The sequence below is a fragment of the Eriocheir sinensis genome, chromosome 67, assembly GCF_024679095.1.
Source record: "Eriocheir sinensis breed Jianghai 21 chromosome 67, ASM2467909v1, whole genome shotgun sequence".
Lineage (NCBI taxonomy): Eukaryota > Metazoa > Arthropoda > Malacostraca > Decapoda > Varunidae > Eriocheir > Eriocheir sinensis.
In genome coordinates, this window is record NC_066575.1 from 779,918 (window position 1) to 795,443 (window position 15,526).

At 46.2% G+C, this 15,526-nt stretch overlaps 1 protein-coding gene and 1 long non-coding RNA gene across 3 annotated transcripts in view; one reads left to right on the forward strand and one right to left on the reverse strand.

Annotated features, from left to right (window-relative positions):
• Window positions 1-6,269, forward strand: part of LOC126987898 (uncharacterized) — a 65,720-nt gene extending 59,451 nt beyond the window's left edge. For both annotated transcript variants that reach the window (XM_050845396.1, XM_050845398.1), the window contains exon 5: window positions 4,605-6,269. In XM_050845396.1, the coding sequence (XP_050701353.1) occupies window positions 4,605-4,940 (336 nt within the window). In that variant the 3' untranslated portion in view covers window positions 4,941-6,269. The remainder of the gene's footprint in view (window positions 1-4,604) is intronic.
• Window positions 1-15,526, reverse strand: part of LOC126987899 (uncharacterized) — a 380,175-nt gene that overhangs the window by 211,607 nt on the left and 153,042 nt on the right. The gene's annotated exons all lie outside the window — the stretch shown is intronic.

Consider the following 15,526-nt stretch of genomic DNA (forward strand, 5'->3'; position numbering starts at 1 on the left):
TAGGTAGAGAGAAAAAGGAGAGGGAGAGGAGGAGGCGGAGGGAAGGGAGAGCGAGGGAAGGGTGCGAGTGAGGGAGTAGGGGTGGGTGGTCTTCTTATTTAAGGTTATGGCCAAAATACTAATGAAATTCACAACCAATCCGGCGTTTTGGGTTCGCTGCCGCCGAGTAATTTAACCCCCATTGTTAGGAAGTTGTACAAGGCCCTCTCTTAACTACCCTATCCGCCCCAGCTCCTCCCCACACCTCCCCAAACCCATTCTTACCTCGTTAACCCTTCTCTCACCTCCCCAACCACTCCTACATACCCTCACCCAAGCTATCTAACCTTTCTGCCAATTCTCATCCTCCTCAGTACTCTTCAAACCTTTTTCCTTTCTCTCTAACCTCTCCTCCACCTTCTCAACCTCCTGAACCCTTCTGCCACCTCGTCAATCACTCCTATCCACCCCAACCCAAGCTATATAACCTCTCTGCCAATTCTCATCCTCCTCAGTACTCTTCAAACCTCTTTTCTTTCTCTCTAACCTCTCCTCCACCTCTTCAAGCAATCTCTTCCACCCTCAACCCTCTTTAACCTTTCCTCATCTCTTCCACCCCTCCTCCATCTCTTATAACTACCTCCACAGAATCATCAGCGCCTCATATCTCTTGCTTCCTCATCTCCGTTGCACCTTATCACTTCCCGCCTCCGACTGCCCGATTCTCACATCACTTTCTCACACCCTCATCTGTAGATACCCCAACCCTGCTTCCCACCCGCTACTGTCCTTATCACATCGTTTAGCCTTACAATAAAAGGAACACACCCGCTTACTTTACCACCCACCTCCACACTGTCTATCGTTCCCCACAGCCACAAAGCATTTCCTTAACCTTTTTCAGCATCCTCTCTCGTGATGGTCTTCCTTGCCTTCCTACTTTCCTTCCCCCAACCACCTCCCTTCTGCTCTTACCCAAACTCTCTCTTCACCCTCATTTCTTACCTCCTCCTCCTCCTCCTCCTCCTCCTCCTTCCTCCTCCTCCTCTTCTCCTACCCTTGCTACATATGAATCGCGCCGTAACTTACGAGGAAATGGCCTGAAGAGCACTATGAATAAATAAATAGATGGACTGATAATTAGATAAACACAGCGTCGAGCGTATGCAGTTACGAGATTGTAATGTTTACGAGCGACCACCACGTTGGAAATTGTGTGAAGGAATGCATTATTTATTTCTCTCGTTACTTTTTTGCTAAATATCATTTGAAAATTTGGTGTATAATATATTTTGTTGAAATGATTCTTTCACGTTTTAGAATCATCTATAATTGATACATTGGATTATTAAATGTTGGGATTATTGAGTTTACTTGGCTGTTTTTCTTATCATAATTTATCTGCTTCCTTGGCGAAGGTCAGAATTAAGGACATTCACGTAACACACCGTCGAGAGTTGGAGCTGTGAGGCTGAAGGCCATTCAGATAGTCTCAGCACACTAATTATAACTATGCCCCACTCCGACCCCCTTATCAAGCATTTAGCGTATCTTATCGACGAAAAAATATGTTAGGAGTAATGGAGATGAGTCTAGATCTGGTGTAGCTCGAGAACGGCTATAAATTTAGTCTTTTTTATGAAGCAAATATTATTTTCATCGTTCCGTTCCTGGACTCGTCCGCTGCAAGGTGTGCAAGTGTCGATGCTGCAGCCTCGTTTCTAATAATGGCGCGCTGCCCCACAATTACCTGTACTCACTTGTCGCAAGCGTGCAATTACTCCTTATTTACACCGCCGCCTTACATTTTTTTTCTCTCATGATCCATTTACAAGTGTTTAATATAGATGCCAAAGGGTAGCGCTCCATAATGGCCCAATCTCGTTGTTGTTTTTTGGCTAATGGTTCTCTAATAGGAATCAGGAGTGGACCCGAGCCGTACCCTAATCACTGCCACAACACCCCCCCATCAAGACCATCTCACGTTACTACTACTACTACTACTACTACTATTACTACTACTACTACTACTACTACTACTACTACTACTACTACTACTACTACTACTACTACTACTACTACTACTACAACTACTACATCACAGTCCACCCTCCCTCTCCCTCTCGACTAACCGAAGAATTATCAATAATGTGTGCAAGGAAATTACTACTGCAATAACTTGTACTACATCCCACTCCTCCTCCTCGCTCCCCCTCCCTCCCTCCCTCCTGCTTCCAATGCCCGCTAATGCCCGTATGCCCCCACAGGACGTAGCTAAGGAAGAAGTGTCTACAAAATGGGTAGGGAGATTAATGTTACTCCCTGCCTACCTACCTCATACCCACCTTTACCTTTCTCTCTCTCTCTCTCTCTCTCTCTCTCTCTCTCTCTCTCTCTCTCTCTCTCTCTCTCTCATCTCCTCCTACCTCTCTCCTTTCCTCCCCATCTCTCATCTCCCTTCCTTCTTCCCGTTTATACTCTTTACCCTCATCTCCCCCCTTCTCCCTCCCCCTCCCCCTCTCCCTCCCCCCCCCCTCACCTGGCCATTATAGTTAGGGCCTCTTATTGGCTAATGACGGGCCCCGCTCCTCACTCACTCTCATAACTGACACTTAACTTCTCGTTTCATCTAATATCCGGGCAAAAGTATGATATATTTGTGGCCTATGTTTCATTCTGTTTATTTATGCTCTCTCTCTCTCTCTCTCTCTCTCTCTCTCTCTCTCTCTCTCTCTCTCTCTCTCTCTCTCTCTCTCTCTCTCTCTCTCTTAGTCCTTTGGCGGAGTTCCTCATTAATTAACAAAAGATCTATAACCACTATCATCATCTGTTTTTTTTTCTTCCCTTGTTTTCTGTCTCCTTATTTTCGTTTTTTTCTATTAATTTTCCTCTTTTTATTCCTTATTTTTCATCTCCTTTTTTACTCCTATTTCTCATTTTATTATATTCTCTTTACTTCCATTCACTCTTCATTTTTATTTCCTGGGTGCCGCTTACACTGATCACGACGACAATCTCAATCATTAAGTTCCGGTATAAAACTTGTTCCATACTCCTTAACGTATCGTGCTGCCATTAAGACTATTTCCCAAGGCCACAGAAAAGAATGATCGGGTTTTCATGGGTGTATTTCCTGTTTATGGTGCAGAGGCCATGTTAAACTGTCACTAGGATCACAAGACAGTCCTATGTAAAGAGGATGAGAGAGAGAGAGAGAGAGAGAGAGAGAGAGAGAGAGAGAGCAAAATGTAAAACTACTATAGTATAAAAAATCAAGCACATACAAGATTAGCAACAAGACAGGCAGACATAGCGTACACAGAAGCCAGATTAACAAGAGAGGACAGATTTTATTGACGGAGGTGCAGAAAGTGACACGCAGAGCCCCAGATGCTGACAGACCAGCCTCATAGCCCCTAATTGCTTTGCTTGCCGCCTCCTCTGACGCGGCACTTTTCTCTTGCTCAACATATTTTTTCGCGGCGTAATGAAGGTGACACGCAAGCAGGTCACCGAGGCGGGTCACGGTAAACACCTGATGATTGGGTCACGTTCGTTTTTTATTGGTGGTCATAATATGGATGAGGTCAAGGGTCAAAAAAAGAAGGAAGGAAGGAGGTGGGTAGGTAAGTCATGTCCCAGTGTGATAGATTTGTTAGACAGACTGATAGATAGATAGATAGATAGATAGATAGATAAATAGATAGATAGAGAGAGAGAGAGAGAGAGAGAGAGAGAGAGAGAGAGAGAGAGAGAGAGAGAGAGAGAGAGAGAGAGAGAGAGAGAGAGAGAGAGAGAGAGAGAGAGAGAGAGAGAGAGAGAGAGAGAGAGAGAGAGAGAGAGAGAGAGAGAGAGAGAGAGAGAGAGAGATAGGCCTAGGGTCTGGAAGTGCCCCCACCTACCTGTCGTCACGGTCTGTAATTACCTGTGCGGCCCGTAATTAGCAGAGTCCCACCTATTCTGGAGGAGGAGGAGGAGGAGGAAGAGGAGGAGGAGGAGGAGGAGGAGAGAGAGAGAGAGAAAGGGTTAGATGAATGGGGAAAAGACAGGCAGGTTGGTTGAGGTTGGCAAGAATCTATCACCAAAGAAACCACTGCCATGTCACCTCTTCTTCTGAACCCCTTCCCTCCCCTCCCCTTCCTCTCTTTCTCTCTTCCCCTCTCCCCTCCCCTCCCCTCCGCTTCCTTTCCTCACCGACAGGCCTCGACAGGGTGGTCCGCTTGGGTGGTGAAGTCTTGTGCCTTGGGAGGGAAAGGGTTGGTAAAGGGAAGCACGGAGGGAAGGGAAGTAACGGGAAGGGAAGAGAAGGGAGAAAGGGAAGCACGGATTTGCAGTAAATTATTTATGATTCCTCACAGGAGAGTCCATCGTGTTTGTTACTCAGCAGAATTAAGTACTTTGTAATTTTGCACAGAGAAGGCAAATGATGATCAGTCGATTAGAACGTAATAGTTATAAGAACATTTGTATTCCATTTCTTCACTACGACTTATGTTTTCTCCACAGATACAAACAGATCATGGAAAGCAGTTGGGGTCTATCAATTTTGTTTTGAATACACCCGACTGATCATATGCGTCCTTTGTATATATCCTTCTAATTTTTTTTGTTTCCCTTGTCCACAGAGAAAATTAAGAGTGTGCCTACGCCGGCACCAGAGGAAGAGAGAGGGTTCCCGACGGCGGAGAGGGTTCGAACAGGACTGCAAGCTGAGCGACCTGGACATAGTAAAACTGAGGAGACAGGGATGCGAGCTGTACGAATCCCTGGCCTTCAGTGACACCTACATATCTTTCCTCAAGAACTCCCGCTACTTGGGCCTGCGGAAAGGTCGCGTGCAGAGACACAAGATCTTGAGGGACAACACGGTACTGGAGCCGAAGACTAATGGCCAGAAGTTCCTAGCCATAAGTGAAAGTTCGATGCACAAAATCACCAGCCACATTATGTGCCGGGCCTGAGGACAGCGGCGAGGCGGCGCGCGTCGCGGTTCATGAAGGTCCACGGTGCCCAGTGTTTGGCATCAGTGTGGCAATGACTAAATCCTTGGGTGTCTCAGGGTATCGCCTTGTGTCTATGGGTGTCCCTAGTGTCCTTGGGTGCTGTGGCAAACGAAGAAGTTACCCTGAACAATTACGAAGGCTTCTGGGAGCTTTGTGGGACAACCAAGCAGTTTGTGACCCCCGGACGACAGCGAGACAAATCAAGCCAGTGTGAATCATTGTGCTGCAGCTCCTTCCTCGCCTGACCTGACCTGGAGGAGGGGCAGGAAGAAGAGGAGGAGGAGGAGGAGGAGGAGGAGGAGGAGGAGGAAAAAAAAAGAGGACTGTAAGGAGAGGACAAGAAGATTGGTAGAAAAAGGAGGAGGAGGAGCCACGCGTGACCTGAGGAATGCCAAGTGACCTGACGGAGTGCAAGAATGGCTGGGGAGCAACGCGGGGGAGAAATAACTGGCATGAGACGGCAATGAAGGAAGGGAATGAGAGGAAGGGATTGGGCTGGAGAAGATGGAGGAAGTAGAAATGAAAACAACAACAACGAGGAGGTGGTGGAGAAATGAGAAGAGAAATTAAGTGGAGTGAATGTGTGTTATGTCGGTGGAAGGTGGTGTGAAATCTATATGCAACCTCCCCCCCCCCCGCCCCCCAGCCATTCAATCCAGCAAATAAACAAGAAGGCAAAGGATAACAGGATAGAAGGCAGAGGAGGAGGAGGAGGAGGAGAGGCAGCAAGGAAGCACATTCAGTGACCAACCTCAGTTAGAGATCTGAAAGCGAGATGGTGTCATGTATAAACCTTGTGTGCTAGTCCTTAGACACTTAGCGTTAACGAATAGGACTAGACAGCGTGTGTGTGTGCGTGTGTGTGTGTGTGTGTGTGTGTACATAACCGCCCGAGCAGATGAGATGTTCGTTTTCTCTCTCTATGTTGAGGGGGGTCGGGGGGGGTCAACACAATTCGCCCCCTCCCCCCCCTTCAGTCTGTATTATATTATTTTACTAATGATTATCAGTGTCATCATTATTATTATTATTATTATTATTATTATTATTATTATTATTATTATTATTATTATTATTATTATTATTATTACTACTACTACTACTTTTTACGGATGCTGCGAGTTATTTTCTCTGTTTATGCATTTTTTTTAAGGAACGTGTAAAGCAAAGCCAAAGTCATTAGCAGTAGTCGCTCCACACACACACACACACACACACACACACACACACACACACACACACACACACACACACACACACACACACACACACACACACAGACACACAGGCCAATCCATTCCCTCGGTTCATATTTACAATAATACATACATACATACGTACATACATACATACATGCACAGATGACCATGAAAGGACAATGATGTTAACTCAAAACCTTCAGAAGAGAAAGAACACCGACGATTATCTGTCGCAGCGTTGGCCAGGTGTTCTTCCTCCGTCTCTCCTTCCCTCCCTCCCTCCCTCCCTCTCAGTCATGGAGAAAACCGCGGCCTTTGTACTTTTCCCTCACAATTCCGTATCATTTAACCATTTCATTTACATTCTTTTTCATTCTCCGGCATGTTTGTACCGGACTATTACTTCTCATATTCTCTCTCTCTCTCTCTCTCTCTCTCTCTCTCTCTCTCTCTCTCTCTCTCTCTCTCTCTCTCTCTCTCTCTCTCTCTCTCTCTCTCTCGACAAAGGTCCACAAGGTCCCTGTAATGGCCCTCCAGCTGGTCCTTAAACCCTTTAATTACTAGTCGCGACGGTCACTTCGAGGTGGACGGGAGGTGTAAAGTAGCGGGGGGCGAGGGTGGCCTTCCCGCGGCCCGCCCCTCACACCTCCGGGCGGGGACGAGGGGGAGGAGGAGGAGGGAGAGAGGGCTCGAGAGAGGGCCGTCTGAGGCTTCCCAAGTGGCGTCTGCTGTAGGATGTCTGACCAAGGATGGGTTACCGGAATTTATCGTTTTTTGTGTGATGGAATGAGAAATGAAAGCTCAGCCCGTAACCGTATCTCCCGTCACGATGGGCTAATTAAAACGCCCCGCCGCCCCCGACACCAAGCGGAGGGATGTGACGAGGTGGAAGGTGGATCTGTCTCCAAATGCTGCGTTCATCTGTAATTCACTCCACCTACATGGAAAAATAAATTGTGAAATGCGTAAATTAAATGTAAAAAAAGTAATACAAGAAATTTTTATTAGAGAGAAATTATAAAAAATGCTGGAAGAGGAAAAAAATGCGAAAGTCCATCACAGCTTCATAAGCGTTTCGCGAAATGATGAAAAAAAAACCCGATTTGTTTCGATTTACTTTCGAGTTAACAAAAAAATTAATGAACTTGTACGTTATCAAGAATTAATGCTTTCCGGATAGCAAGAAAGCAAGACCAATATTAAAAAGAAAGTTATGCAAAACAGTACCGACGGTAATACTTGGGGACGGTGAGCTTCGGGAGAGACAGACGGAGATGTGTTTGTGTTGTACATTTGGCTTCAGCTCCTCCTGCCGGCGTGTTCGGAGGGCCGAGAAGCCGCCGTGAATCTCAGAGGACTGGCGGAGACACGCTGCAGGTGCTCCGTTGGTGACGAGTGTGGGAAGGTTCCGCGAGCCATGGCCGCGCGTGGAACGTTCCTACGCGTAAGAAAATATGGGTTTACGTACGAGTTTAATTTTTATTCACTTGTTCATTAATTTCTGTGACTCTCCAAGTGTGCCGTCACGTGTTTCCTTCACGAGACGGCCACTTCGAGGGTAGGCTAGAGACGAGTGTCTGTCTGTTCACTGTGTTGGATCGAAATGTTCATTCTTATGCATACCACTGATTGTCTTTTTTATTCTTTATTTTACTTAGAATGTAAAAAGATTAATAATTATGCTTCTGATCTGCGTCATGTGACGAGAGTGGAAGGTTATGCTTTTTATGTATCATAAAATTACTGCTGTATTTTTGTATGTTAGGTGTAGCGCCCACATGTTCATACTTAGTGATTAATGACTTAGTGCCACCTGTGTGCTCCTGGGAGGCTCCTCAGGTGACTTATGACTGGCCAGTTTCCAGGTGTGTGTATCTGTGTGTGTGTGTGTGTGTGTGTGTGTGTGTGTGTGTGTGTGTGTGTGTGTGTGTGTGTGTGTGTGTGTGTGTGTGTGTGTGTATGGATGCATATGAAAAATCTCATTCCTGTATTTTTTGGTGTATTGTTGCTGCTTCCCAGACCATGGGTGACCTTGGGGATGTAAACACACACACACACACACACACACACACACACACACACACACACACGACAGAATTGGATCTCACGACAAAGAGATGCTGTATTTTTCTTTTCTCACATCTGTGCGCAATATACAACTAAAGTCGATTCATTTATTTCTTGTTTGCATTTTCCTTTGGGTGAGGAAAGTGAAAAATGGAGAGAGAGAGAGAGAGAGAGAGAGAGAGAGAGAGAGAGAGAGAGAGAGAGAGAGAGAGAGAGAGAGAGAGAGAGAGAGAGTGAGAGAGAGAGAGAGAGAGAGAGAGAGAGAGAGAGAGAGAGAGAGAGAGAGAGAGAGAGAGAGAGAGAGAGAGAGAGAGAGAGAGAGAGAGAGAGAGAGAGAGAGAGAGAGAGAGAGGGGAGGGGGGGGCGGGAGGGGAGGGAGTCTAAAACCAGCCCTAACCTGCCCCTATTCACCTATACCTGGCCTAAGATCAATTACCTGTACGATATTGACACCTTTTGAGGAAAATTACTAGCGGGATCAGTGGCGTTTTGAGCTGATGGATTGTGCGGGGGACTCGAACCACTGCGGCTGTGAAAGGAGAGGAGCCGCAGGGAAGAAGAGAAGAGGGAAGAAGGAGGGAGAAAGAGAGAAACAGAATGTAGGGATGAATGGTGAGGCGGGAGGGAGGCAGGGAGTGGGAGGCTTCGGGAATTGTGTGCTTTTCAGCTTGTTTGGGCCAGCGTCGTTAGCCACAGGTTAAGCTTCAGTCATATGGATCATTGTGGCGTTAATGGTACCCTTTATTGTGAGGCGCGGCGGAAAATGCGTGTAAGCCTTCTGTAAATAGTAAAAGGTAGAAGGTCTGGGCTGGGTGAGACGCCAACCCGAGTCTCCTCTCTGTGTGGGGGAGGAGGAGGAGGAGGAGGAGGAGGAAGGGACTGGGCATAATTTGTCGGCTCTACTTTATTCATATATATATTTTTTCTCAGTTGGATTTAAGATTTTTTTGTGGCTGGGTTATTTTTTTTCCTCCTTCCATTTTGATACCCTTTTTCTTCCTCCTTTCTTGGGACTGATTGGTTTAGTTTTCTTTTTTTACTTTCCTCAGCGGTAAAGGGATTTTGAGTGAGATCCAATTCTGTTTTTTTATTCTTTTTTCAAGGTTCAGAGTTTTTACACCTACAATTTTTTTTCCATACACATTACATCTAAAACACACACACATACACACACAGAGAGAGCCTAGGGCCACCTTTAGCTTCCCAATACTCCTTTTTAACATCGATTCTCTGACATTCTCAAACTATAGTATCCCGTATATTACATTACACTTCACTACAATACCCTAACACACCCCATAACACCTACACCTAAATAAAATGAGATAGATACAAGCCTCCACACGCCGATATACCCTCGACCCTCAACTGACAACAGATCTACACTGCCCTACTGCCTTTCGGAAGACAAGGACGTTAAAACACCATGCATATTTATCACACATAAATCGATGTACTAGCACGCATCTCATATAGCAAAAAACACATCACACGAACTCCCATACTGCAACACCACATCACAAACAAAATCTTTCTTACAGCACATCATTCCATTACACACACACACACACACACACACACACACACACACACAACCATTCTTACCCACCTTTCTCTTACTTCTAAAACCTAAATCCTTCACTCTCTCACCACCACCTGTTCCCCTATCACCCTTGCCCCCTCCTACCTCATCCCTTCACCTCCTCCAACCCTCCGCCAAAACACACCTCTCACACACCTCTCCCACTACCTCGCACACGCACACACACACAAGCATACAAACACACAAATAAACACAACACGAACACACAGCATACCAACATATAGGCCCCGGACCCCTCGCCACCCTCCCCATCATTAGGAGATTCACTCGGCCCCAACATAAGTTTCCCTTGAGGCTGACTCACCCCATCTCCCCCCGACACCTCAGACTCTCCCTCCCCCGTGGCGGCTGGGCATTGCTAGCCGCACTGGGGGCCGTCTGGTGGGACGAAACATCCAACCCTTGGCAGCATTCCTTCGTCTAGAGTTGTTTCTGTATAAGTTGGAAAGTTTCGTTTAGTCGGCGCAACATCTGTGGTCATATGCCGGAGGGAGACAGAAGGGGAAGGAATTATAGGAGAAGATAACAGATCCCAGGAGACGGGACACAACCCCCGATTAATACCTGGTACCCATTCACTGCTCCAATTTTTTTGTTTCTGTATAAATAACTGTAATAATGCCTGTAATATTAGTATCCGTGTACCTATTTATGTATGGCACACATTCCCCAAGGCGAGGTCTGTACATTCTTGTACATACGATATTTATTTCATTAAACACATCGCATTAACACAGTGTTTACTTTCGTGCCCCATGACTTGTGAATGGAAGGTGCGGTGCTGCTCTGAGGTGGAAATGGATGTGAGGAGAATGCAGTAATAAGATAGTATAAATAAGAGAAGAAAAACTGTTACACTCTTCCTTGGCTATGATCTCACTGCACAAACCTTATTAAACTTTTCCCCGTTTAATCTTTCCTCTTTACTCTTCACGGGACTGATTACACTTTGTTTCATAACCTTTACAATCAACTTTGGATAAGACGTTGATTAATTTCGCTACTCTCTGTCCTTCCCATAAATATCATCCTGTTACGAAAACAATGTAAGCTTAGAAATAATATCGACTCAACACTGATTCAATATTTTGATCTTAAGTTTAGGCACCTTCCTTTTGCCACAATATTTTTCCCCTTAAATGCCAACTGATTATTTTGAAGAAAAATCGGCGAAACATCAAATAAATTCCTTTTAAACTTCGTGAAAAATAGTTGGGAGTCTTAATTTGGATTCCTAACTGATGAACGGCTACTTTGCGTATTACCATATGTCTACACTCATTAATTAACTCGCAAATTGGAGTCTCCAAATTAAATGGTCCAAATTACTTCGCCCGCGTTTGTTTATGTTGGCAAGGTATGGAAATATACAAAAAAACAGAAGTGAAAAATTAGTATTTCGTGAATCATGAATATAAATAATGAGTACACGCAAGGAACAGTCAGCAAGGTAAGAAGCAACAAGCAGGCGGCGCGGCGAGGCGATATGAGAGGCATGAGGTAAGCAATCAAGGTGCGGGGGCGGCGGCCTCGAGCATGGCGCCGGCCAGCCTGGGCCACGCGGCACCGGAGACTCGCCGCCCGACAGCCCCCAATGACCGGCGAGGCTTAATGAGGCGGGCGTGGCGCGGCGTGACAGTGGGGGAGTGCCAGCGAGGGAGTGTCGGCATAAGTCTGCTGGCTAGGGAGCTGAAGTGCAGGAGGAGTGCCACCAAAGATCAGAGGTGGAGCAAACCTGTTTCAGCGGTGCTTCCTTCCTAGCACACGAGGGTAGAACTCACTGGATGAGGAGGTTTATGTTGCAGGAAATCATCAGCTCTACATTGCAAAGGCCAACTTGATTTTGGGCAGTCAGGAGAGCAATTACTTTATATCTCAAAGACGAACAGGTTCAAAGACATTTGCTAGTCCTCTACGGTCTTTCGTTGTGTGAAGATATTTGTTATTTTTATCTGCTTGAGATGTTTTCCCTTCTTCTGCATCCTCTCTTCGATTCCTCGTTTTGAGGCTTCAGGTAGCTAAGAACTGCATCAAGATGCTTGTGGAAGTATAGTTCTTCCCGATACACACACTTACTGCATTCACTTGATATAATAATAATAATAATAATAATAATAATAATAATAATAATAATAATAATAATGATGTTTTGACAATGTGGGAAGTGATAGGTAAGTGGTGAGGGGAACACTCGCTGAGACATGGTTTTCTATCGATTCGCTTCGTCCGGACGGGCTTCTTCAGAGTAATATTTTAGTTCACTTGCGGGAGAAACTATTCAGGGATAAAATTTTCAACTCTAAGTATGTTCCCCTCATCACTTACCAATACTTGTGATGATAATGATGACGATGATATTAATAATAATAATAATAATAATAATAATAATAATAATAATAATAATAATAATAATAATAATAATAATAATAATAATAATAATAATAATAATAATAATAATAATAATAATAATAATAATAATAATAATAATAATAATAATAATAATAATAATAATAATACTAATACTAATACTAATACTAATACTAATACTAATACTAATACTACTAATAATAATAGTAATAATAACTATAATGATATATGAAGCCTTGGATTGTGCTAGCAGCCTTGGCTAGCAGGGACAGGAGAAAACGGGAGTGTCAGTAAGGGACTGGCAGTAGCGTAGCGCCACTGTTGGAGTAGCTGTGGGAAGGTAAGAAAGTGTTAAGCACCAGCAGGAGAGCGGCAGCAGGGAAGTGCCACAGAGAGAGGGGGCACTGGCGGTGGCATGGCAGAGGCAAGTAGCAGTGGGCAGTGCCAGGAGAAGCCAAACAGCGAGTGTGGCAATCGTGTGCCGGCAAGGTTGTTGCGACAGCAAAGTTCCACTGGGGAGAGTGAGGAGGGGGCGTGACAGAGCAAATAGTAGTGCGGAATGCTAGTAAGTACGGAGCGAATGCTGGTAAGGCCGTGACGGATAAAAGGTGCGCGCCATTAGTGTGTGTCGAAAGAAGGCGTGACAGCACCGAGGCGGCATCTGAGTGTGTATAAAGGAGACCGACGCAGACCAGCGATGATTTCCAAATGAGTTTAGGCAGCATGATTATAATTTTCCATTTTGCATACTCCAGGCGGCTTCCGAGTGTGTATAAAGGGCCCGACGCAGACCGAGATGATTTTCAAATAAGTTAGCTACGTGATTATAATATTCCTCCTTCCATACTCGAGGCGGCATTCGAGTATTAGATGATTAAGGAACGAGGGCAGCGAGGGGCAACGACTCCTCAGCCTTGGCAGGGATCCCACACCGGCGCAGGATTAAAAATTTGCAAGTGAATACCGAGGAGCACAAGTTATTTTATTTTAATTTACACTCCGTACACGGGTAGCATCAATAGACATTTAAGTCATCCATCTTTTCGTACAGTCACGGAATAACATTTTTACTTAAAACACACACACACACACACACACACACACACACACACACACACACACTCACTTACAGACCAACAAACAAAGATACAAACTAACAAACAAACAAACACATACACACCTCGTAGACATGACGAGCCGAGAAGAATTTTTGTTTAATTAGCGCCGTTCCCGGGAGAGTTCACACCTGAGGTCCCCAACGGGTAATTAAACACAGTTAACCTGGACGGCGCGCATCCTCACGGCTATTTGTTTCCCGGGCAGGTGGGCGAAAGCTCATTAACCTGCGCGTTGATTTAGACATCAGGTGAGCCGCTAGGACCCCCGCATTCGTTGTGAGAAAAATACACACTGATTAATGAGTCACAGACGGAGGGAAGAACCGTGAGAGTGGGCATGAAGATGAAATTAGGTAGAGAAGGGACGGCGAATGGATGGAGAGGCAGTTTAGGGCGTGGGAGAAGGGAAGGAGGGAATGAAAAAGGGAAGGATAGGGTCTAATCGTCCCCGAGTAATCATCTGAGAGTTGGGAAGTGGATGCTGGGGTTGTGGGAGAGGGAGGGTGGGTCACCTTTCGTGTCTCCCCTCCACATACCGAGGCGGCTTAGGTTACGGGCAGCCGAGGGAAGGTGAAATATTGCGTCATTCCTTATAATTGCGATACCGATGAAGGCGAACGCGAGGCCCTTAAAGAATATAATATAAAAGAGACTAAGGAAAGGAAGGAGTCTAATGATTTACTTTCCGAACGTGGGTGTCTCTTCTACCGTGTTGTTTTTGTTCCTGTTCTAGTTTTCCTCCTCCTCCTCCTCCTCCTCTTACTTCTCTTCCCTTTCCTCTTCCTCCTTCTCTTTCTCCTCCTCCTCTTCTTTGTCTTCCTCCTCCACCTCCTTTCCTTTTCCATTCCCCTGCTCTTCGTCTTCTCTCCTCCTCCTTCTCCTCCTCCTCCTCCACCTTCTCCTCCTCCTCCTCCTCCTCCTCCTCCTCCTCCTCCTCCTTTCACAAACTACTCGATACCATCCATTAATGAGGAACGTGTCGGCAGGTGGAAAATTCCTCGGGTAAAATGAGTCCGCCGTGTTAATTGCAGGTGAGCAGGTGAGTGAGGTTTTAAATGCTAGTGTGTGGACGCCCATTGGCTCGCTTTGTCTCGCCCCGTCTGGCGCCTTGACTCCTGCATCCCCTGCCCCCTGCCCCCCCCCCTGCTTCATTATGCTCTCCCTCCTGCTTACCCTGCCTTTCCCTGCCTTATAGTTCTCCCTGCTACCATACCCCCTGCTTACCCTGCCTTCCCCTGCTTTCCCGTCTTTCAGTTTTACCTGCTGCCTTTCCCCCTGCTTACCCTGCCTTTCCCAGCCCTTCAGTTCTCCCTGCTGCCATGCCTCCTGCTTTCCCTGCTTTCCCCAGCCTTTCAGTTCCCCGTCAAGCAGTTTTTCTATTTAAATTGCTTCATCTCCTCTCATTTCTCCCCTACCATCTTTGCCTTCCCCTGCTTACCCTGCCTTCCTCAACCTTCCAGTGCCCATCCATGCAAATCTCCTGCTTTCAACGTCTCATTCCATCTCTTTTCTCCCCTGCCATCTCTGCTTGCCCATGTCTTCCGCTGCCTCTTTCCCTCTCTATACCTCTACCTCTCCCTGACTCGCCAAACCTCTTCCTACCTCTCTATGCCTCTCCCTGCCTCACTCATGCTTCTTCATACCTCACCCTGTATCTCTTTAAGGGGCTATTACACTGGGCAAATTTTCCGTGGATCTTCAGTCAAACCACGATTTCCGCTGGCGTGGTTCTCATATTTCCGTGGTTTCCTGACGTGTCCACGATCTTCCAAAGCCACGGTAGATTTCACCGAAGGACGACGGTATTACTCACCATCATCATCATCAGCAATAACATTTCTTGTCCATCCCTGCCTGTCTTTCCCTACCCTCCCCATCTACCCTGCCACTTCCTGCCTGTCTTTCCCTACCTTTCCAATCCTCTACCCTGCCTCCCCGTCTCCTACCCTGCCTCTCCTGCCCCTCGCTGCCTCTTCCTGCCTTATTTGCATCAGGTCCTCCCGTCACAGCGAGGAACAAGATCGTTAACTCTCCCTGATGACGCGTCTCCTCGGGGGCCTTCCGCGACAAATATTAGTCCCCATCAAGTGTCCCGAACAACGGCTGTCCTCCCGATGGCCTCCTCGTGGTGCCTCCTCCTCCTCCTCCTCCTCCTCCTCCTTCATTAATCTCCACCCCGTGAGGCACTTT